The 17,402-nt window shown below is 39.1% G+C and overlaps 1 protein-coding gene across 7 annotated transcripts in view; it reads right to left on the bottom strand.

Annotated features, from left to right (window-relative positions):
* Window positions 1-17,402, bottom strand: part of pde4d (phosphodiesterase 4D, cAMP-specific) — a 295,289-nt gene that overhangs the window by 245,996 nt on the left and 31,891 nt on the right. For 4 of the 7 annotated variants that reach the window (XM_049003762.1, XM_049003706.1, XM_049003699.1 and 1 more), the window contains exon 2: window positions 7,892-7,990. In XM_049003762.1, coding sequence (XP_048859719.1) covers window positions 7,892-7,933 — 42 coding nt within the window. In that variant the 5' untranslated portion in view covers window positions 7,934-7,990. Of the gene's footprint in view, window positions 1-7,891; window positions 7,991-9,579; window positions 9,601-10,293; window positions 10,311-10,718; window positions 10,791-17,402 lie in introns of those variants that run through there. The other 3 variants (XM_049003734.1, XM_049003769.1, XM_049003724.1) reach the window with 3 other exon arrangements.

Below are 17,402 nucleotides of genomic sequence, written 5' to 3'. Positions count from 1 at the left end.
AGTGCTTGTTTGTAGAACTGAGCACTGTTTGGTCAGCAGGACTATTTTTTTTACACTTTTATTGCTTAGGTTTCTATAATGTCACATTTGCTTTTAACATATATATATATATATATATATATATATATATATATATAAACATACACAATGCATATAATTTATAACAGAATTGTATAACATGCTGTTAAACTAACTGGCATCGAGAGAGAGCACACAATTTTGTTCTATGTGATATCTAGCATCCTATCCAGGGTGTACCCAAGTCTTGTGCCCTACAGTATGCTGCCTGGCACAGACTACAGCCCCGCCTCGTGACTCTACTCAAGATGACCAGTTGATGGATGGATGGATGGATATGATGGATATGATGAATATCATTATAATTATTATTATTGTTACTGTTGTTGTTGTTGTGTACATTTCCATCATCTCAGATCTCTGTTCCAGATCACATCCATCTTTACTGAGCTGAGTACTGTATTTACTTTCTCAAGTGCTGCATCTAGCACTAAATTACAGGAATCTGAACCAAGACTGGACCAGCAAGCCTCCCCACCTCCATCTGCTACCAGGCAATGTTCTGTTTTACATGACCAAAAAAGCCCCCCCAAGGACACCTGCGTAATCATCCGTTATCCAGTGCCACTTAATCTAGTATGCAGCTATCGCCAAGGGCCACAGCTCTGGATAAACACTGAAGAGGCCATGCTCTCAACATAGTTAGAAAACTTCTTAATAAAGCAAGACAGTTTTACTTTAAGTGCACAGCATTACAAAAAAGGCAGAAACCTAGCTAAGACATTTTATTCCATCATATTTTTTCCATTTGTAATACATGTCATTATTTTATCTCAAATTATTATTATCCCCTGGAGCAAGGGAATAATGTTAAGATTGTTTCTACTTTTTTGTTCACTTTGCAGGCTCCACATGCAACGCTTTGAATTGATTTGTTGATATTATGATCAGTATTACATGGTCTGCCGCCAGTTGAGAAAAGTGGTTACTTCAGGAAGCCCACTGTCTACTCAAAAGAACCACATAAGGTTTAATTCATTCCCACAGTAGATCTTGGACTGACTTACTGTACAGAAGAATTTCTACAGCCTTTTGAGAACCATGACCTAATGTGGCCAAAGGGCGCCCAGCAAAATCACCAGCATCACAAGGAATGGACATGCAAACGGACGACAAAGCCACCTCTGTCACGTGAAAGGCTTCATTTTTGTCCTGGTGGAACATGGTCATACCTGTCCTCAGTCCAATAAGTCATACAGAACCAAAAACGGGCGGTTTTGTATGACACATACACTCACAGCTTTAACAGTTTTACTTTCAACAGAATTTTATTATTTTCTAGAATAGATTTATACATGTATTTGACTATTAATTAAATACCAAAGATCTTCTTTGGTTTGAATATATAGCTCTTTTCCTGTTAATGCATTCAGTACTCAGCGGTGAACGTGGTCATCAGTTGGAAGAAGTCATACTGAAATCCACTTACACATTATCATGAATATCCATTCAGTGCACAGTAATACAACGTACACAATGCGTTTTATATATAAAACTGCAATTTTAACTTCCAACTTTTCCTTTATTAGTACCGGAAAGTAATATTTCAAGTATGGGTATCCATTAAGATTTTATTAGACATAATAATTCACAGAAAGAAATTGTACTAAATGTCAGTGTAATACCAAGGAAATAAAAGATTAGATCCATCTTTTGAAGAAAAGACACATAACTGAGAAAGCTGGGGGAGTGTATAAATGTTTTATTCTCATTTCTAATAAGATTAGAATATTACCATATTCTTTATGAGTGCAATGATAATATATTTGAAAATTAGTGGTGTTTGTATTTGTTGTGATTTGTCCAGAACAATAATATTTCTTCAATTAGATGGGGAACAGTAATACATATACAAATAAATTAAATGAGGATGAGTTTAATCATTTATCAGCACTATTAATAAATACTGCCAATAAAATAGCATCAATAAAAAGCACCAAGAATGATTAAATTCATAAATCAGCACTGAAAATAGGCAGTTGAGACATTGCAGTCTCCCAGTATAAGGTCGTCTGGGCTTCACTGCAGTATAATGAGGACACAGATGAGGAAAAATGACAGCAAAAACAACTGTTGAGGAAAATGATAGTGTGCAAACACAATCTGTGAGCCAACACAAACTGTTTTCTGGGCAGCGTTTCTGAAATGCAGTCACCAGATACGGTGGGTTGAAAGAAAGGATGGATAAAGGAGAACTATTCTTCACATCGTTTTTTTGTTTTTGCACCATCAGTGAAAAAGTAACCTAAAATGTCCTTGTTTTATAACAGAAAATGACGTTAAATGTTTTCACTCGGATAGTGAGCCACGTTGAACCGGGTTAAGTTCCAAAAATATCCCAGTAATGAACAGGGGAGAAAAATAATATCCGCAGCTGGAGGCAGGACAGCAGAGCCAGAGGACGAGAAGCGCTCTTGCGGCAGTTAGGGTTAGGTTTAGGTTTACACAGAGGGTACCAGGTGCGTGTGTTAATGCTCATTACGACTCTTAGTTGAATTAATCGCTTTATAAGTCTTGCTCAGATATTGATCACAGTCACAGGCAGGAACAAAGTCACCCCCTTCACAGATCCAGTCTGTTTCTAGTTTGAGTACTGTGGACTGGGCCCAATGCCAGGGGAATCAGAGACCAAAGCACTCATCTTTGATATGAGCTGTTGAAATAGGTCTTGTCTGTGATCATTAAGAGGCTGGTAGTCAGACCCTAATGGAATTAGTATTAATTTTCCTAAAGCCATGGAAGGTAATTCTCAATATTACTCTTCCTAATGGAAACAAGTTTTGGTCAGAAGACCACCAACCCTGGTCGTCAGTTTCCTGCAGGAGAGTTAAAGGTGCAACAGCTGACATTATTAAGACAGGTCTTCACTGGAATGTGCTTAAGCATAAATATTTGTTAGTGAAGCACTGGGTTAATACATGTTTTGGATGTAAACAGTGGTGTACATTTGAATAAGTGACACCAGATATGTGCTTAAAAAGAAATTTGCAGACTGAAGTTTGAATTAAATGATTGTTTGCAGTATTTTTCACGTTTTGGGCAAAAAAAAAAAAAACAAATCTGATAAGAAATACATTAGAATGCAGCCAATCTGTCATGCTTAGGCCAGACTGTGTATGTACTTTCAGGTACAATCAAAACTCACCATAATTGCTTGGTTTAATGAACCCCTGGCTTCCTGCAGTATATGATTAGATAAAGGTAAATCATAAGCTTCTCAGATGATTGCCACCAGCAGTAGGCAGTGCTGATTTTGGCAGCATTTTGTTCTGTGGCTCTGTTATCGTCAATGGAAGCCACGCCTGCACCTCCCAAACTCTTGAGGGACCACCTTGGTGACAAATGAAGGCCGCCATCAGTGTTGCCTCTTAAAACTGCAAATGTGTTTTGTGCCAAGCCAAATGCTTATTATGTCTGAATTAGCATTTTAAACTCTTTTCTGGGAATACAATCAGCTGAGGGATGATTCATCATTCATGCCAGATAAGGAAAATGAAACCTTGAATTTTATGCTTAAACTAAGTGCAATTTACCTTGAAAGTGTCTACTCCCTATTCTGTAAGACTATTACAGACCCGATGCACTGTGTTTCTGAATGCAAAGACCATCTTAAGACTTATAGCTTGTTTGCTTTCCAGAGATCCAGTCACCAGGGTGATTTTTTATATATTTTAAGTGATTTATTTTCTCTCAGTAAAAGCATATGTAGGAAAATATGAGCACATCACCATAGGTATGTCTTAAGCATGTCATCAGCAGTGTTTTTCGCAATGTTATTTTTTTTCTGGATTGCCAAAAACACTGAACTGGATTGCAGCTAAAAAAAAAGACAATGTGAATATGAGGCAGCGTGTAATAAGGGGCAGCTCCGTTGCCTCACCGTATCCCCCAGCTCTAACAGCATTTGCAACCTTAAGCATTATTTTCATTATTGCCACCTAGCAATAAGCAGAACAGGGATGAGTATGGCTGGGGATTGTGACGATACATGGAGAGTTTCCTCTTCTTGTCAAGAAAACCCATGCTTGAATCGATCCCATCCATCTTCCAGCCTGCAATGGTCACTAACACACATATGGAAATCTTCACACAAAGCGAATGACATCGGGGTATTGCTAAAGGCTCAGATTTTTTATTTTTTTTAATGATGTATCCAAGGGAAAAAAAAGATACCGTTTCAGTGTCTGTGAAATAAGGTGACATCCCAGACTCAATAAAATAGATTCCCTGAATTTTGGTTTATTCAAGTAATATTACAGAATATTAAAGAATATCAAGCTCACTGGTAATATTATCACACAACATTTTAATGTTGAGGGTATCAATAATTCTTTCTCTGTCAGCTTTGTACCATTATATACTTTCCCCCGTTAGACAACCAGCCTTCCTTATCATAATAACCAGTCACTACATTATACCATTCTTTGCACATGCTCATAAATTGACCAAAAATGCCATATTAGAAAACTGTAATGTGAAAAAACAAGCAAATATTTCCCAGAGGCAAAATATTGATATAATTTAGCATTTGGCAACTTACCAGTGAAAGCTAACATTCTAATAGATTCGCCATGTGCCTATATGAGGCTAAATATAGCAAGTAAGAAATAAAAGATTAATTAGACAGCATTTAGTGTGTTCCTGACAGCTATATAGCACTACGCATAAATAAAATCCCCCTCCCCCTCCTAAATACACCTCTCATGAAGACAGAGGTCATGAGGACACACGTGCTGTAGAGTCAGTGTGTGATGCAGCCTTTGACCATGACCAAATGAGATGCCCTGTGGTCCCAGGATCCCTTCGGTGTTTGTATAGTGCTATGAATAATGCGGAGCACAAGTGCGCACACACGGCACCAGTGTGGTGGCCCCCATCTCGACATGACCGCATTGAAATGTGCTCTGCATGCAAACTCAGAACTAGATGTGTCCCAGTACTTGCTTCCGGTTCCCAACCCCACTCAACAACCATGCTTAAACAGAGGACATACCTCACTCGTGTCGTGGACCCATCTGCAGCTCTTCCATATAAAACTAACAATTACCTTCTCTCACAGATGCATTAATTACTGACAGGTTGCCGATTTGCAGTTTTCAAGCACAGGTGTCCCCCAGTTTGCTAAAGTAGAGTATTCCCATGAAACCTTTTCACAAACCAAAATGGTATAAAGCAAAGCACTCACCATTCATTCATATGAGTAAGATTTTTGAGCATTCCCACTGTGAAAAAAGTAGTAACAGTAACATATAGTGAAACAGAACATGATATATACACAACCTGTATAAAGTAGAAATAATGCATGTACAGTGCAGTTTCACTTGCCAGAATCAATATAGTCATGTGATGCTTAATGACAGGGATACATTCTGAGAAATGATTTTGCCTTTGTGAGAACATCATAGAGTGTATTTACACAAACATAGGTGGTATAGCCTACTATAAACTTAGGCTATATGGTATTGCCTAAATAGCAAAATAAAGTAGAGTATAGTAAATAATTGGTTTATGTATCATTATCAAGTATTGCATACTGAATATAATGGTGTGCACTACACTTTCATATGACTGGCAGTGCAGCAGGTTTGTTTACACCAGTATCACTATAAACACGTTAGTTCTGTGTAGCACCATGATGTCACAAGGGGATTGGAATTTTTCAGCTCTGTTATCTCATGGGACCACTGTCAAATTTGCGGCCCATTGTTGACTAAAATATTGCAAACGACCATGTATCTATAATTGACTCGCTGAAAAACAAATGCTGAATGCTATTTTCACTTTTCTTTTTTTGTACAACTGAAAATCCTTTTCGGATTTTTTCAGTTAGTGAAAACAGGTGCCAACATAGATCTTTCCGAAAAGCAAAGTAGCGTGAATAAGTGAATGTCCATGAAGCGGGAGATAACTGTTTGCAATAGAGAATAAGAATCTTGAAACAGTGTATATTTAATGAAGGGAAGTTGTATACCAAACAAACGTGGAAGAATTTTTTTACAGTACACAGTGGATGAGAATGTGTGAAAACCAATCTGGGTTGCCGATTGCAACAAATGTATTGTTAGGGTTCGCATGATTGACTTTAGACTAAAATGAGGAAAAATAAAAAATAAAAAGTTAAGCAAAATGCTAAATATTTATCATTCATGAAAACAGTTCAACACTGACAATTTTATCAACAATATACATTACCCTTGTATTTTGTTATGTTTTCAAAAGCTACACAGGCAGTAAAATTATTACACATGCGATCCATCCATCCATTTTGCATAACCTCTAATCCAGAACAGGATCACAATGAAGAACACTATGGATGGGACGGCAGCGCATCGCAAGGCATAAATACCAACACATTCTATTACACACTAAGGACAAATTTAGAAATACAATTTTACCTGACTGCATATCCCATGACGAAAGGAGGCAAACAAAGCATAGCAAGGAAATGCAGAGAAAGGCAGGGAGGACATAAAAGGGTGGGAATCGAGCCCTCAGCCAAAACACATCATCAAAGGCAAGATTTTACAAGGCATGCCTGGAAATTGTGGGCCCCCTAGCAAAATGTCATGTTGAGCCACCCCGTCAAATTTTTACGTATAATTTTACGTATTCAAGGCCCCAGTCAAGTGCTAGGCCCCCTGAATCTGCCAGGGTACCCATGCCTCTCCCATGCCCCTGAGTATCTATATGACTTTACGCCAAAACAGGTTTTTTTCATTATAAGACATTCATCCACTGCATAAAATAGTTATAATGTAAAGGTTATTTTGCATTAGCTGACATTTATGAAGACAGTCTGCAGCAAATTTACGCCATCAGTTCCCAGTGACTGTCATAAGGCCCTGCAAGTTGCTATTAATGAATTATCAGATAATTCCAGATGAAAACGACTAAAACGCTACTACCTATTTCTACGTTTTCACAAAGCTACGAAACCTAGAAGTACGCATGAAAACTAGTTTAAGTCATACAAGTGAAGAATTCTTTAAAGTAGAGAGGCTGGAATTATTGACAGAGAAAAATGAACCAGCAAACTGATTTTTAAATATGAATTGATGATGACTCAAATGAAGAGAGACAGAAAAAAGTCAGTAATCACATCTTATGGTGTAGGTAGGAAGGGACAGGAACTTGATGGGAATCACTACTGACAAGACCGCTTCTACCTAAACAAGTCGATATAAATGCAGGTGAAGCCCACTAGATCACACACACAGCACATACAGGAGCCGATGCCAGTCTGTTTATCCAAGTTAATGGCAAGACAGCTTCAGTCTATTTATTAATTCATAAACACACACACTTACATGAACACAATCACTTATGAGGATTTATGTATTTCTTAAATGAATTTGCATGTATATAATACCTATGTGTACACAAAAAAAATGAAACATGTACTTTCACTGTTTTTTGTTGATATATACATACTTATTATTAGTTAATATGCTACAGGTAATTTTAAATATTTTGTAATTTTATTATCACATATACTTAACTGATTGCACCATACAGTATTATTATTTTAGATACTATCAACATACGAGTTATATTTTAATGGAAGACTGGATTATTTGTTATGTACAGCAAATCTTGTCTGAAGAACTGTAAAATGTATAACGTTCCACTCTAAACAGTTGCTGTTATTGTGGATTATTTGGAAATTATCCGGATATCAGTTCAATTTGAAAAAAAAAATAGAAACAGTACATGAACAGCACAGATTAGAGACTCAGGCCTCATTATTACATCCACGTTTGTGAAAATGAGCAGGGGATATGAGCTAAGCTGCAGAGAGGACTAAAACACTCACACTCTCCTTCCTGCAGTCTCCGGAGTGGCTGCTTGTTTTCATCGCGAGCGGAGCTGCCACGTCTGGGAGGACTTCGAGCTGCCCAGTCGCGCCAGGAGTCTGGGCGTGATTGGAGAGGAGAAGAGCATCAAAAACACAGTGCAGCAAGAAAGGCTCTTCTTTCACACTCCCCAACTGTCCTTTTGTGATGGCCCTGTGACTCATGCAAGAGGATCAGTAGTTTATACAAAAAGAAACCAAACACCATCGCTTTGGAGTACAATTACTGAATAAAGCTGCACATTTTAGTACTGACATTAAAGATCCAATTTATTGATACCACTTTTTTAAAGCTTTTCCTTTCCTTGTGAATCCACATTATACTTGATGTGAGGTCTGCATCTATTTGAACAAAACTGTAAGATTGTCTTGTGTTTCAGTCTGTTTCATAAATGTCTATTGTACGATACAAAAGGAAGCAAATAGACATGCATGTCTGGAGTGCATGGAAACCAAGGTAGTCTGTTAACATAATGGCTGAAACCGGAGAGTTAATTGGACTGTGTCATGACAACTTCTACTGTATACATCTGAGCTGTGCATGCATTTGTACTATAATGAAATATTGGAGTTAATGCTTGAAATAGAAGATAATGCTAATTTCATTAAACGACCATCAGTTGGCCATCACATATGTATCAAATACACATTTTCTTTCCCATTTCCACATTAATGACTTCTCATTTGTCCTGAAACAATCTAACACCCATAATTCATAAGTGATACTAAGAAAAGTAACACTAATAATACTGAAGAAAAAAAACTGACTCCATGACAGCATCACCCTGCTGGGAAAAAAACCTATATTGCAACCATTTTAACTGTAACTGGAAAAAAATCCAGGAAAGAACTTTCTCTCTCTTCGGCTGACTTGTTGCAAGGTATAATGTCACAGCTGTCATGTGACACCATGCCTAGCCCATCGACACAGGCTTGAGTCTGCTCTCATTGACTGGTCTCCAGGAATCAAACTCAGATGTGACTTTCAGGCTTTGGCTGCACATTAGAGACAACAGTGGAGACTCTCTCATAGGCTGTTTGGTGAAGGAATTACAGTTACCAGAGACAAGAACTGTTGACAAAGCTTTTTTTTTTCTTGTTCATTTTTTTGTGTGTTTGTAGATGGTTGAAATTTGTGGGAAGTTCTAAGACATCATAAAACTTAAAAATATACTGGAAAGACCACAGAGAGTGAAAATACTGCATTGATTATAAGGTGATAGCAAAATAAAAAGGGGCTGATTCTGGAAACACTGATATGGATTTGAAAGATGTTTATATACCTGCAATCGAATGCTAAGCCTAACCTTCTCATAGTATTAAACCAACAATTAACCATAACCATAAGGATTAAGGATTGAGGGGGCCCTGAGCTAGAGACAATTTTGGGGCCCCACCTACACAAAATATTTTGGAGTATACAAACATGCAATACATATTCATTTCAAGGTTTCAGATTCAACAAGTATCATGTATATAAGTTTTAGCATTAAAATTAATAGCTAAAACCTTAATGCACAGAAGCACAGTTTACAGTCTCAAATAATGAAACCTATCTCATTTCCTATAGAAATGTTATAATATTAAAAAATGTTTCATAATGGATGCCAGGCAAAATATGTATTTTACAGGTATAACAAAGCAATCACCTCCATTAATACGCTCCAAATCCAACAAGCTACAATATGGCGGCCATTATAAAAACGATGAAATAATGCCCCATCGATGATTTGCCATTTCGGGACAAAGAATGCTAGTGAGGGTAATAAGGGCAAAAGAAATGAGGTCAATATGAGCAAACTTCTATAGCAGGGGTCTGAAACTACCGGCCAGTTTCTTAAGCCCGACATTTTTTAATTTACCACAGACACTCCTCACTTAACGACCGAGTTCCGTTCCTACGACTGGGTCGTTAAGCGAGCTGGTCGGTAGCGAGGAGCCGCCCTTACCGATATTTCAATCATATTGTACTGGTATTTTCAGTATGTTTATAAATGTTTATACCAGTAGCGTACTGTATGCTGTATTAAACAGTGTTTAATACGTGTTTTCCCCGTATGTGACAGGTTAAAATCTGTGAGACTGTAATAAATCAAACACAGAAAAGACTTCAGCGATCTCTTATCTAGCATAGCAAAGTTACAACAAGCTTGCCGATAAATGCTAACGTTAATCATCGATAGAATTACAAATAAACGATACGAAAAGGCATGTATCGCAAATTAGCATCACTGAATATTATTAACAGTGAATCACTGTTAGCGTCCTTTCGCACATTTCCGCACTAAAACAGCAGATAGAAAATAAACATGTCGCGTAAGTTTTAAGTAACTCATATATTAACAAGTAAAAAAAAATCTTACAGCAATTGCTTTCGAAGATGTAAGAAAATTATAAGACTACGGAAAACTTTAACCTTATTCACGTCCGTGCTTTACGTGCTACTGGGAGGTTCGCTGTCCACACTACACAAAGCAAACGGACCGCGAGCTCAGTGTAAACTGATATGGCATATCAAAATAAAGGTCAGTTACTACAAACAATACACAACCGTCCTTCGCCGACCCAAATAAATCAGAGAGCACAGCAACGACAATAGAACAGGAGCAAAGTTCTACAGCGCAAGATACCGACTGGTGGGAGAGACGGTCCTAAGTCAGGGCGGTCGGTAAGCAGGTAGGGCATTAAGTGAGAAGTATTTATATTTAATCTGGCCCTCTATTCAATCTTTACTTTGTACTACGGATGAAGTGGTTACTATTTTCATGACAAAATTCCTGACTCTTACCATTTAAACCAAGGTTCATTACCACGCTTTGATGAAGTTTAACTAAAGGTAGAAACACTCTCCCACGCGCGAGCGAGCAGGCGCAGTATGAAACATTTACATTTACAGGATTTACAGGATAAACGTGGGTTTGTGTATGTCAGTAAAAACAGGGCGGACTGCAGTTACAATGCTCTGGAGATTTTTAAGTTTTTTTGCCTTTTAAGGGGACTTAGTCTGGTGTGGTTGTATTTTTGGGTTTTAATCTTTGTGACCACCAATCACTACTTTATAGCGTATTGCTAGTAAGTTAACTTTTAGCTCAGTGCATGATGTTGAAACTTTGGAATATAGGGTAAAAATGTCATTGTTTGCCTAAGTTGCTTATAGTTTGTCAGTAATGTAAACTGAAGCCTTCAGCGTTACATCCTCTTGTAAGAACATTACACATCGTTAGTGGTGTAATGGAGACTGCACTTTTTTCCTTCAGCACATATTACATGGAAGCATAGCATATGGAAGCACATATCTTCGTGAGAAATTTTTCCCCACTATTAACTTAAGTAAATTAAAATGCAGTTCCGGGCCGTCTGATGGCTGCGTCCAGGCCATTCTCAGAATGTCCACTGTCGAATCTCTCAATGCAAAAGTTACTCATCTTACTCAGCATGAGCATTGCCAGGTTTCTGGTAGCAGGCAATACACAAAACCAGACCAGGTCACCGGAATATCCTGAATATAGTTAAACTTAAAAGAACCCCATAGGTTAGTGGCCCCCAGGTAATACGAGCTTGAGACCCCTGTTCCAATGCTTCTTATTTATTTCACTGATGTTCTAAGTAATTCTGACTGAGGGGGATGAAATAATTGGGAAAATACACATTTCTGTTCGAGCACTGTTTACGAACGCAGTACTTTAAAAGCACACATAAAAATACAGCCACTTTACTGCACCCAGCACTTGACTTGGCAAAGAAATGACCATAAAACAATAATATCTACTAACAACATTGAATGACCCTCCCTTGCACAAATTTGTAACCTTCTCACTGAAAAATATAAAAAATTAGTTTACAATAAGCAGGTGTGACAGATATACGTGTAATCAAATTAAGAAAGAAAGAAAAACTTTCAGACAACATAATCAGTTGCATTGCATTTTAATCAGCTTAAGTGCTTACAGAGCTCAAATAAGGTAAAATATTTACATACAAAGCAATTACGCACAAAGATTATACTGGGGGCCCCTACAGCTTGGGCCTCCAGACTATTGCCCCAGTAAGCCTTTGCTAAAGACCAGGCTTGTCTGATCACAAAACCAAGCCTTAACCCTAAATCCAACCCTATAATCTAGATATATAGTATTAAACTCAACCTTAACCAGAGTTATAACCCTTATTCCATCCCCAAACCTAGCCCCAACTCTAATGCTAACCTTAACTTCTGCAATAAACCTAGCCCTACCTTTAGCATTAAATATATCACTCATAACGCAATCCCAGTACCAAGCCTAACCCTAGTTCTAACATTGGAATTAAACCCAACTCTAAACCTGACCATAATCCTCCTGTGATCACTAACCCTACCATTTATTAAATCAACCCTAATTGTAAACTTCATTGCAACCATAATTCAAGAATTAAACTCATCCTTAGCAATATCCATTGCCGCAATTCCATAATGGTGCTCTAACCCATACCTCATCACTAACTCTGACCCTGCTATTAAGCCAAAACCTAAAGCTACCTATAACCCTTATTCTACCCCTAACCTATTCAAGTATTAAACCTAAACTAACCCTAGCCATAACCTGCACCTCATCACCAACACCAACCCTAATGCCAACCATATCCTTAATTTACAGCCATGTAAATGATGGAGAATACTGAATACATGATGGCTCAGTGGATCAGCTCCAAGCTCATCATAACCCTGTTCTGGATAACTGACAGGAAGATGGATGGACTCACTGAGGTGATATAGCCACACCTTCAAGGACAAGAACAGATCAGCTCGCTGATAATTCACAAGGAACAGTGCCTGTTGTGATGCTGGCATGGGAGTATGAGAGAACCACACCATCAGGAGGGGGGGGGGGGGAATGGTGGCCATAAATAAATGTTGCTTGATTGACAATCCAAGGTAAAACAAGGTAATACAATGACTGCCTCATTGTAAGTTGACAGCAGCTGCATAACGTAAAAAAAGAGAATAGGCAAACGGCGCAAAGGTGGGACCCCTGAGTTCTGGGACAAGCGATAGCCACTGAGTCACCCTGTTTATACTAGGCCAGAATAAAATAGCAGTAAGCAGTTTCACATACATAAATGTATGAATGTCAGCTAAATTGAAAATTCTGGTTAAATAGAATGAAATAGCTTGCACCCTGGGCTTCATCACCTGATGTGAAGAAAGAATAGGCGTTTAAATTAAAACCTGTACACAGCGACGCAAAATATTAATAAAAATCATAACAGAATAAAAAAAGTATTTGATTACAAGCATGAAACATGCAATTCGCCTTCTAACTGTCAGCTTGGAGCCCCACAGGGCATATAGGTCTCACTAAGCTGAGTTACATGATAGGCTTTGCCCCTCCGCTCAGTGAACCTAATCATTTTGCTTTTATGGTATTCACAAATAATGAGGGATGTTGTGATGTGCGCAGCATGGGCACTATTCAGTCAACCTCTTGGGAAATCTCGTAGTCAGTCTTTGAAATTAACCACATTAATTTATTGTCCATCTACGTCTACAATTGTAGCTGTGAAAACTATCCCAGGTCATTATTTGCTGAATAATTCTCCAAATAGTTATAACAAACAGGTTTAGGTGGGTTGTTAAAATTTCCTCATGAAAATGTGTTTTTTATTGTAACAAGCAACTAAGGGGAAAAGAGTCAAGCATTTGCCAGTCTTTGACACAGAAAAACTGGCGAGCATAATTACAATTCTGTTATTTTGCAGCTGGATATACTGTACAGTCTTCATTCTAAGCACAGCAGTGTACAATGACAGCAGCAGCTTGGATAAAGACACAGGTACAGTTAGCAGACTTGATAATGCTTTACATCCATCCATTTTCCAACCCACTTTGTGGAGCCTATCCTGGAAGCAATGGGCACGAGGCAGGGAACAACCCAGGACGGGGGACAGCCCATCGCAGGGCACACTCACAAACCCATATGGGCAATTTAGTAACTCCATGTCTTTGGATTGTGGGAGGAAACCAGAGTGCCCGGAGGAAACCCCACGACGACATGGGGAGAACATGCAAACTCCACATACATGTAACCCAAGCGGAGACTCGAACCTGGGTCCCAGAGGTACCAGCTAACCACTGCACCACCATGCCGCCCAAATTCTTTACAATAACTGCAAATTCATAATGCACTCATAAGCAACATGTACGTATATTTTAACATTCTAACATACCTTAACAGCTTTAATATACATTAATAACCAACATTATACAATCATAATGTTTATTTATATTATGGTTATTAATGTGTACTACAGCTGTTTATGTATGTTATGATGTTAACATGTACTTGCATGCTGCTTAGGAATGTTCTATGAATGCTTTATGAATGCATTATAAAGGTGCAGTTAACGTAAATCATTATCACATACTCTAATCTAGTGTTGCTAATATATCCATTGCTGGCTACTTACACTTATTAGAAATAGAATCAACTCTACCATCAAGGGAATCTGTGTGAGGGACAGCACGGTGGCGCAGGGGTCAGCACTGTCGCCTCATGCCTCTGGGACCAGCGTTGGGGTCTCCCCCATGGCTCCATGCGTGTGGAATTTGCATGTTCTCCACACCTCATCATGGGGTTTCCTCCGGGTACTCTGGTTCTCCCCCCACAGTGTAATGACATGTGGAGGTTAATTGGAGTTACCAAATTGCCCATAAGTGTGTATGTATGGGTGAATGGTGTGTGAATGTGCTCTGCAATGGGTTGGTGCCCCATCCTGGGTTGTTCCCTGCCTTGCCCCTGTAGTCTCCTGGATAGGCTCTGGACCCCCAGCAACCCTGAATAGGGTAAGTGGTTAGAAAATATGTATGTATGGATGGATGGATGAATGGATGGCTGAAATTCAAATGCACACTATCTTAGTCTAGCAGTATGAAGTAATAGGTTGCCTACTGCAAATCTATCTTAGATTTATTGTTTTATTAGAGTATTGTACTAATACAAATAGCTGACCAATGGACCTTGAAGAGAGAGAGGTAAGGAGCACACACTGATTATAGCACATTGCCACATGACAAACCACCTCAGGGATGAGAACCTTGCAGTGGATGATCTTTAAATAAAAGGTGTTGATACACCACAACAAAATGTGTCCTCTGCATTTAACCCATATGTGACATCATGACATGACAGGAGGCAGCTAATTCAGCACCCAGGGAGCAGTGCTTGGGGGTGGTACCTGGCTGATCAGGGATTCGAACCAGCAATCTTTCAATTACACCTCCCAAACCATTAGGATACTATCCTAATGCAAATAGACCAGTGTGAATTTTTCCCAATAGCTAGAGTGCTAATCCTGCCACCCACCCCCAAATCTTTCTTTAAATCAGAAGTCCTCCTTGCCGGGCCAGATGTAGAGTAACATCATACCCAGGATGAAGAGCTTAACCAAGAAGGTTCACTCATGGCATTCTCAGGATTCAAACCAGCAACCTTCTGATTGTTAGCACAGATCCCTTACCTCAGAGTCAGCACTCTGACCTTGGAGGCACAGGCAGAAATTAAAATCCAAAACAAATGAGACAGAAATAGTACAAATGAAGCCATGTGTGGATATGTGAATCTTTTCCAGCACTTCACAAAGATTCGGTGACAGCATAATAAGTTAGCCTGACAGTAATACGAAATATTTCACAGACACAACAACAGGTAATGTTATACATTGTTGGAGCGGAAAAAAAAACTAAGAAGAGGAAACGAGAACTTCTGTGGTAGTTAAACCATGGCCCTGAGATAAGTGACTGCACTGCACTCAAAAAGTGTCAGGCTTATGCAAGCAGCTAGACTTGTCAGCTGTCAGGAAGACATGCAGGCTGATGGCATGTAACAGTTTAAGAGTCTCAACATATCATTTGCCATTGGGCAACAGGATTGATAGCCTATACTGGGCACTAAACACAGCACAAACTGTGGCCATTCAACCTTTCAGATGGAAGAACCTCCAGGGCTAACAGGAAAAGTTCCTGAAACCCACTGCATAAGAAAAGGTGGGGATTGTTTACTCTGACTGCAGGTTTGACAGCAAGAAAGAGCAATCAAAGGGCATTGCCTGCATTGCTCTGTTAATTATATAATCAAAAATCATAATACATTAAAAGAGGGGTTTATCCATACCTCCATCTATACACCCACTTGTCCTATGCAGGGGTGCGGGAGTCCCAAAAGTTATGGGTGCAAGACAGAGAAAAACCCAGAATGGGGCACCAACCCATCAGAGGGAACACACACACGCAAACTCGAATTCAGCTCATGGGAGTTTTACTTACACAAAATGTTCTGAGGGCCGAAGGAAAAATGATTGGTTAAGAGAGATACCCAATCAGATTGCAGAGGAGCGGGTCCAAGCAACTAAAGGAGGCGGGACCAAGACATCTGATTGGATGGTTTTAATATGATACCTGAAGTTTAGCGTTTCCAAGTACTGTCAAAAGCCTCTGATCAGGTAATGCCAGGTTAACTAACAATCTGGTAATTTTTCCTGTCAAAAATACAATTAAAAAAAAGTAGAACCAGAGACGCAGCAGTTGATAGAAATGGTATGGGTAGGAGTATTATTATATCTCCCATTTTTTTGTCAACAAATGTCATATTTTTTAAATAAGTTGATGACAGTGCAGTGAGGGCTGATTCACAATCTCACAGTTGTAGAAGACAATTCACCACACATGTACACAAAACTTTGTGAGAGACGATAACAATGCAGCCAGTCTGCCTTTATTTGGAAATATAAATAAATAAATAGCTGCAGATACGAGGAGAGGAAGCTACTGCTTATACCCATGAGCAGAGATTGGATTCGATAAGTAAATCTCAAATATATATCGCTAAGTATTCAATTCAATATAATCGCCTTTCACTGCAGTCGTCCCAAGGCACTTTAGTGTGTTGTAGTTCATTAATATAAAACAGGGAAAAGGGATTCGAATCGTTCAATTACACTTCCCAAAGGAACTGAAAACTCCCAAGTACTGCCCAACTCCCCCAGGGTGTAACCTGTGTATATAAAGTATGTGTATTGTGTAGGTGGAAATTCACAACTTTTGCTAGCAGCTTAGAGTAAATCTGACCACCAAAATGCAAAATAATATGTCAGTAATTTCTTTAGGGTTAGTCACCCAAACTCTGAGATAGACATGTGACAAACACAGGTTCTGTGCTGTTTAAGTGGCTCCTTGACCTGAACATCTTCAGAAAATCCCCGCCTGCGTGCATTCATGATGGGGATGCTTGTTTCCTCATATGTCCTTTAAGATGCCCTTTCGGGTATTCGCTCTCTCAAAGCAGGCCACTCTCACTAGGCTGTTGGCCAACTGGCCAGGTATTTGCTCTCTCAAAGCAGGCCACTCTCATCAAGCTGTCTGCCAACTGGCTGGGTATTCGCTCTCTCAAAGCAGGCCACTCTCGCCAGGCTGTTGGCCAACTGGCCGGGTATTCGCTCTCTC

Source organism: Brienomyrus brachyistius, chromosome 2 (assembly GCF_023856365.1).
Source record: "Brienomyrus brachyistius isolate T26 chromosome 2, BBRACH_0.4, whole genome shotgun sequence".
NCBI lineage: Eukaryota > Metazoa > Chordata > Actinopteri > Osteoglossiformes > Mormyridae > Brienomyrus > Brienomyrus brachyistius.
The sequence above is the reverse complement of the archived record's forward strand: the minus strand, read 5'-3'. Positions and strand labels throughout refer to the sequence as shown.